Source organism: Coffea eugenioides, unplaced genomic scaffold (genome assembly GCF_003713205.1).
Source record: "Coffea eugenioides isolate CCC68of unplaced genomic scaffold, Ceug_1.0 ScVebR1_2545;HRSCAF=3594, whole genome shotgun sequence".
Taxonomy (NCBI): domain Eukaryota; kingdom Viridiplantae; phylum Streptophyta; class Magnoliopsida; order Gentianales; family Rubiaceae; genus Coffea; species Coffea eugenioides.
In genome coordinates, this window is record NW_020863041.1 from 3,884 (window position 1) to 11,850 (window position 7,967).

Here is a 7,967-nt window from a genome sequence, read left to right on the forward strand (position 1 = left end):
CTTTTTTCTCCTTTGAATCAATTGCAGAAATCTAGTAACGATTGGTTTATCTAAAGATGTCTTTTGCATCCTCAGGTAAAATTTCAAAATAGCTGCTCGGAAAAACCCCATTATTACGCGATCCCGAAGTAAAGCCCAAAGGAATCGTGTAGACATGAGTACTCAGCCAGAATCGTCTGATAGGACCGCTGCAACTACCCAGCCGGAAGCCATAAGTCCCGGGGTTCAGTTGACTGAATTACTCACCAAATTTGGGGAAATGGCGTCTGAGATGGTCGCCCAAAAGAAGTTGATCGACGAGCTCATTAGTAGCGGAGTACAACCCGAGCCTGCGCCCGTCAAACAACCGGAATCCGAACCATTTGTCATTCATCCAATTCAAACCACTTTTGAGGGAGTTTTCAACCCGCAGTATACTTATACTCAAAATCCTCCGTTCTATCCTTCCTATGGGCAAGGATTTCAGCCTCAAGGTGGTCCAAACATGCCTCTGGATCCACAAACTTTTTATCAGCCTACCGCAGAGCCTGTTGTGCCAGAGCACACTGTTCAAACCAAGCCAGAAATGGGAGAGTCGTCTGCCCCGGTTGATATGAAGCTACTTAAGCGGTTGGATCGGTTCGATGAATTCATCAGGAAAAGCCAAGGTTTAAGCAAACAAGGGGTATTGGACTACGATGATCTGTGCCTGTTTCCAAATGTACAGCTGCTCGTAGGGTTCAAGACCCCGAAGTTCAATAAATATGATGGTACCGGCAACCCTAAGACACACTTGCGTTTGTTTGCCAACAAGTTGGGCAGACCGGTGGATGACGAAAACTTGCCGTTAAGGTTATTTTCAGAGAATCTAGAAGGAGACGCCCTTGATTGGTATTCCAACTTAAAGCCAGAAGAGGTGAAAACTTGGCTCGATCTGTCCAACGCCTTCATCAGACAATACGAATATAACTGCGAGCTAGCACCGACCAAAACTACTTTGGAAGGCACGAAGAGGCGACCATCTGAAGATCATAAGACATACGCCAAAAGATGGAGAAAGATAGCTGCCAAGGTTGAGCCTCCGATGACCGAAGATGAAATTATTCGCACTTTCATAAAGGTGCATGATCCTCCATACTTCGAAGAAATCTTCCGTATGACCGGGTGTTCATTTGCTGCAATTGTGAATAAACTCGAAGAGTATGATGATTTTGTCAGAGTCGGAAAAATTGTTAACGTCTCTGCCTTAAAATCACAAGTAGAAGCTTTGCAAGGGCAAGGAAGCAGTGGAAAGAAGCCGCAGTTTAAAAAGAAAGAGGGGGATGCAACTTTTATCTGGAACCAGAACCCTTCACCCAAACCTCGATACCCACACAATCCAACCTACCAACCACATTACCCTTATTATTCAAACCCGCACCATGTATATACTACCAATATCCACCACCCTCGACCTCGCCCAAGCTATCCTAACCCACCTTTAGCTCCTTTTCAAATTTCTCAACCAAATCCACCCCAAAACCGACCTCGCCCTCCATATAACCCAAGATTTCCTCCTCCCCCAAACAGACCTGTTTATAGCCATTCTCAACTTCCTGAACCTTACAACCCAGCCCGTAGCCGTACATTTACCGATTTAGGCAGGCCTCTAGACCAATTGTATGACCAGTTGAAGGCCGCCGGAAAAATTGGTATGGTACCCCCTCCGACCTATCCATATGGCATATCCGTTGGGTATAACCCACAAGCCGTCTGTGCTTATCATTCAGGGGCACCCGGACATTCAACTGTTGATTGCAAGGCTCTTAAGCATAGAATTCAAGATATGATTGAAGCCGGAGAGATTGTAATCAGGAAAAGGGAGGCACAAGGGCCGAATATAAATAGGAACCCCTTGCCAGAACACACTAATACAATTGGAGTCATTCTGGACGACGCAGAGTATGAGGAGCAAGTCCAAAAATTGGCAAGGGAAGCTGAGGTGTTTGGGGTCACAGACCAACCATTTGTAATAGAGGTGCCATTTGAGAAGGATAAAAGGCCTTTTATTTTGGATCTTACTTCAACTGAGAGCGAAGCTTTGGAGCCAGTGGTCATCGAATTCCCAGAGCAGGAGCCTGTTCTAAGTTTGCAGCAAGTGCCATGGAATTACAATGAACCTGTCATACAAATTGGAGGAAAACCAGTTGCCAAAGAGGAGGTATCAGTGGTCACTAGATCAGGGAGGATTGCAAGTCCGTTTGGAGCTACCGTTCCGATTCAAACAGATAGACCCGAGCTACCCGCTAAACCAAAAATTACTGAGAAGGAAGCCTTGGATTTTCTTAAAAGGCTGCAAAGAAGCGAATATAACGTAGTCGAGAAGCTAAGCAAGTCGCCCGCCCAAATATCCATGTTGGATCTGCTCTTTTCTTCAGATATGCATAGGGATGCGTTGCTCGAAGTGTTGACTAAAGCTCAAATCCCTAAGGACATTTCGGTTGCTAATTTCTCACATGTAGTTGGGAGTGTGTTATTTACAAAACAAATCACTTTCTCTGATGATGAATTACCGGCAGAAGGCATTGGACATAACAAGGCTCTGTACATAGCTGTGAGGTGCAACGGGAAAATGTTGCCAAAGGTGTTGATTGACAATGAATCTGCGCTTAATATCTGTCCTTGGAGTACCTTGGAGAAGTTAGGGTTGCAAGATATCAAGTTGAGGCCTTCAGGGACCATAGTTAGAGGTTTTGATGGAGCACAAAGAGAACCTATAGGAGAGGTGGATTTAGTAGTAGAGATGGGGCCCGCACAATTTCAGATAGCCTGCCAAGTTATGCACTTTCCTAGTGTTTACAATATTTTGCTTGGAAGGCCGTGGATTCATAAGTTTGGGGCTGTGCCTTCTTCATTGCATCAATTGTTGAAATTCATAGTAAATGACAAATTGATAACTATCTTTGCCGAGGAGGATTGCCTCGTAATTACTGATTCTGGGTCCGAAGAAGATGGTAGCCGAAACGCCACAGTGACCCCTCATAGCACAGCTGATATCGTCTCCGTAAGTTGGATAACAAAAGAGGAACGAGCTCTGTCAAAGGCCAGTGTCATGATGGCTAAGGAAATGATCCGCGAAGGATATGAGTTTGACAAAGGGCTGGGATGCGATCTACAAGGAATTCTGAAACCAGTGGAAATTGTGGAGAAAAAGGATTCATTCGGTTTGGATTTCCGACCAACCGCTAAAGACATCAAAGAAATGAAGGAACGCAAGAGAGCAGAGAAAGAAGGCAGGCAAAAGGCCTTTGATATTCCACCACTGCATTATACTTTTCCACGACCAACCGAGGTGATCACGTCAGAGATTAACCCAGTTGATGGAATCGAAACTAGTTTGGCCCAATTGTTCGTTGGGGCAACATTTGAAGACAGTTTCCCAGATGAGGCCGAGTTTCCCGACATCCCTGAAGGATCAATTTTCAATTGGACAGCCGAGTTTCTGCCCATTCAGAAGGAGTTTCGGTAAACCTAAAGGGGTTTGTCATTCATGCGAACTCATGAAAACACTTTTGCATCTGTAAATAGCTGATGAAAGCATCTTTACCTTTGACTAAAATTTGCACATGAAAATATTGTTAAGTTTTCATTACGTTTCCGCTTGCTTTCTTTTGTTTTCGCTTTCAATCAAAGGTTTTATGAAAATGCACAAGTTGTTCTTGTCATGTTATTTTGTTTATTCGTTTGTTTATATTTCTGTCATATTGCTTGTTCATTTGTTTGTTGTATATTTGTTTGCTTATTATCCCACATTCGTTAATTTTTTCAGATGGCCAAAAATAAAATTATTTGACCCTTTGGATATCACTATTCTGGAATTCAATAATGGCAATCTCTATATCACTCACGACTTGGAGGTCTGGAAATCCGAGCTCCAAAGCGAGAGTGATAATCAGGAGGTATTCGATTCTTTTGCAAAGGACTTTGAACAATATGAGGAGAAACCAAAATCGAACCTAGAAGAAACAGAAAAGGTTAACATTGGCACTAAAGATGAAGTTAAGGAGGTGCAAATTAGTATTCATTTGAATGAGAGGCAGAAAAAGGAGATGATTGAATTCTTGACCGTATTCCAGGATGTATTTGCATGGTCCTATGATGATATGACTGGTATTTCAACTGATGTGGTAGTGCATAAGTTGCCCACAGACCCTACTTTTCCACCCGTAAAGCAAAAACCCCGCAAATTCAAACCAGATATGAGCCTCAAAATAAAAGAGCAAATTGAAAAACAACTCAAAACCAACATTATCATTGTTTCCCATTACCCTATTTGGCTTTCGAATCCAGTCCCTGTTCCAAAAAAGAATGGAGAGGTGCGAGTTTGTGTTGATTATAGAGACCTCAATAAGGCCAGTCCTAAAGATGATTTTCCTTTGCCAAATATTCACATTCTCCTGGACAATACCGCTGGGCATGAGATTGAATCTTTTTGTGATTGCTTCGCTGGATACCACCAGATTTTGATGGCAGAAGAGAATAGGGAGAAAACTGCTTTTATCATCCCTTGGGGCACATTTTGCTACCGAGTGATGCCATTTGGTTTAAAGAATGCCGGAGCTACGTATCAAAGGACCATGACCACCCTGTTCCATGATATGATCCACCGGGAGATGGAGGTCTACGTGGACGACATCATAATCAAGTCTAAGATGGCAGATAATCATTTGTTTGATTTGAAGAAACTGTTCGAAAGGTTGCAAAAGTACAATTTGAAATTAAATCCTGCAAAGTGCGCATTTGGGGCACCAGTTGGTAAATTGTTGGGTTTCATTGTTAGTAAAAGAGGCATAGAGATAGATCCAGCGAAAATCAAAGCAATTTGAGACATGCCAATGCCAAGAACTCAGAAGGACGTGAAAAGTTTCTTAGAAAAGATCAACTTTATTGGAAGATTCATTGCCCAATTAACCGCTACATGTGAACCACTGTTCAAATTATTGAGAAAGAATGTACCGTTGCAGTGGAATCAAGAGTGCCAACAAGCTTTTGATAAAATCAAGGATTATTTGTTACATCCGCCAAGCCTAGTGCCACCCAAGCCGGGTCGACCATTAATCATGTACCTATCTGTGCTTGAAGAAGCAGTTGGTTGTGTCCTCGGGCAGCATGATGACTCCGGAAGGAAGGAGCAAGCAATTTACTATCTAAGCAAGAAGTTCACGCAGTATGAGGCTAATTATTCATTCATTGAGAAAAGCTGCTGTGCATTGGCTTGGGCAGCTCAAAAGCTGAGACACTACCTGTTGAGCCATACCACTTATCTTATTTCCCGATCTGATCCTTTGAAGTATCTCTTAGAGAAGCCGATGCTAACTGGACGTCTAGCTAAATGGCAGATAATTCTCTCAGAGTTCGATATTGTTTTCACTTCACAAAAGGCTGTCAAGGGGCAAGCTATAGCTGATCATTTGGCAGAAAATCCAAAGGATGATGATTATCAACCGCTTCATACTTATTTCCCTGATGAGAAAGTCTTATTTGTAGGCGCCACAGACGATATAAGTGAGCAAAGCCCTGAATGGAGGCTTTTCTTCGATGGAGCTTCGAATTCTCTCGGAGCTGGAATTGGAGCTGTTTTGGTTTCACCCGAAGGGAAGCATTACCCTGCCGCTGCCAAATTGCAATTTGCTTGCACAAACATCATGGCTAAATATGAAGCTTGCATTTTTGGTCTCAAAATGGCTTTAGAAATGGAAATCAAAGAGTTGATAGCTTTCAGTGATTCAGATTTGCTCGTGCACCAAACCTTGAAGCAGTGGATAACCAAAGATTCAAAAATTCTGCCCTACCATTGTAATCTGCTCACTCTGGCCAATCAATTTCAAAATTTGGAGTTCAGACATCTCCCGCGAGCCCGAAACGCATTTGCTGATGCTTTGGCCACCTTAGCTTCTATGATCCAGTATCCAGATAAATTGAGGATCGAACGTATTCAGATTCAACTTCAAGACAAGCCTGCCCACTGTTGGGTTGTAGACAAGTCCTCTGACAATATTCCTTGGTATAATGATATTAAGGAGTTTCTCAAAACTGGGTCTTACCCTCTGCATGCTAGTACAAAGGACAAGAGTTTTCTGCGTAGAATGGCTTCAAAATTTTTCTTGAATGGAGAAGTTTTGTACAAAAGAACCTCAGATTTGAACCTTTTAAAGTGCATTGATGAAGACGAAACTCAATACATGATGAAAGAAGTGCATAGTGGCGTTTGTGGACCTCACATGAATGGCCATTTGCTAGCAAAGAAAATCATGAGAACCGGATATTTCTGGCTTACTATGGAGCGTGATTGTATAGATTTTGTCCGGAGATGTATAAAATGTCAAATGCACGGTGACGTTATACGCGCTCCACCCACTGAATTGCATAGCATGACCGCCCCATGGCCCTGTTCAATGTGGGGAATGGACGTGATTGGTACAATTGATCCTCCCGCTTCAAATGGACATCGATTTATATTGGTGGCAATTGAGTACTTTACTAAATGGGTTGAAACGGAGTCATTCAAACATGTAACGAAGAAGGTAGTTGCCAATTTCTTGAGAGATCACATCATCTGTCGCTTTGGAGTACCAGAAACGCTTATTACAGACAATGCCAAGAATCTGAACAATGACATGGTAGATGGACTATGCGAGCAGTTCAAGATCAGACACCGCAACTCTGCCATTTATAGGCCCCAGATGAATGGAGCTGTAGAAGCCGCAAACAAGAATTTGAAGAAGATTATCCGCAAAATGACTGAAAGGCATCGCGATTGGCATGAAAAGTTGCCTTATGCATTAATGGCGTATCGGACTTCTATCCGGACATCGACTGGGGCAACGCCATATTCACTCATGTATGGAATGGAAGCTGTATTACCAGCTGAAGTTGAAATTCCTTCGCTACGAATCCTCATGGAAGCTAAATTGGAGGAGGTTGATTGGATGAAGCAACGCCATGAGCAATTGACTTTGATCGATGAAAAGCGGCTCAATGCTATCTGTCATGGTCAGTGCTATCAGAAACGTGTGGCCCGGACTTACAACAAAAAAGTCCATCAGCATGCATTCGAAGAAGGTGACAAAGTACTAAAGCGGATTTTGCCAATGCAAGATGAAGTTAAAGGCAAATTTGCTCCAAATTAGCAAGGGCCGTTCATTGTCCAAAAGGTATTATCTGGCGGAGCACTTATTTTGGCAGAAATGGATGGACGAACATTCACTCAACCTATCAACTCAGACATGTGCAAGAAGTTTTTCATTTGATCATGCAAATTTTCTTTAGAAATTCATGCAAACGGCGAAATGCAAGTCAGGCCATCTTCTTTTACACTAAAAACATTTTATCTCTACTTGTCCCCTTTGAGCCATCAGAATTGACAAATTTTCGCTTGATAACCCCTGAGAATTGCAAACTCCACACTGGGGCAAATTTATTTGAAAGAGAGATGATTAAAAAGAAAAGAGAACCCCACACTGGGGCAAATTTAGTTTTTAAAGAAAAATGCAAAAGTGAGGAAAATGCAATGAAGAAAATGCAAAAAGAGAAAATTCAATCAAACTGGGGCAAATTCTCCTCAGTTTCGTTCAAAATTTGGAGATGATCTCAAAATGATGCAATCTCAGGTTATTTCACACCTCGCGTCAAAATTTGCTTTCAAGCCTCAACTTTTCTTGAAAAAAACACCCCACCTGACCTCATTACAAAGCCCAAAGTCCTGGCTTTCGTCACTTGTTGTATTTCTATTAGAAAATTTGTTAATCAACTGGCAAGTGATGCCCATAATGCCTTCGCCTAATCTCACAAGGGAAGTGCATTTTACTGATGCCAGGAATCTTTAACTCATATTTCTGAGTCGATCATGGTCGAGATATTTCATTGTTCTTTAGGTGAAAACCCGAAAGGGGGCCTCGAAAAAGAAAAAAAAAAGAAAAAAAAACAAACAAAAAAAAAAGAAAAAGAAC

The 7,967-nt window shown here is 42.2% G+C and overlaps 1 protein-coding gene across 1 annotated transcript; it reads left to right on the forward strand.

The window, feature by feature from the left end:
- The first annotated feature begins 484 nt into the window (after nt 1–484).
- LOC113756915 lies at nt 485–3,487 on the forward strand. The gene is made up of 2 exons (XM_027300388.1): nt 485–1,281; nt 1,549–3,487. The coding sequence occupies exons 1-2, from the start codon at nt 485–487 to the stop codon at nt 3,485–3,487; spliced, it is 2,736 nt and encodes a 911-aa protein (XP_027156189.1).
- Nucleotides 3,488–7,967: the final 4,480 nt, after the last annotated feature.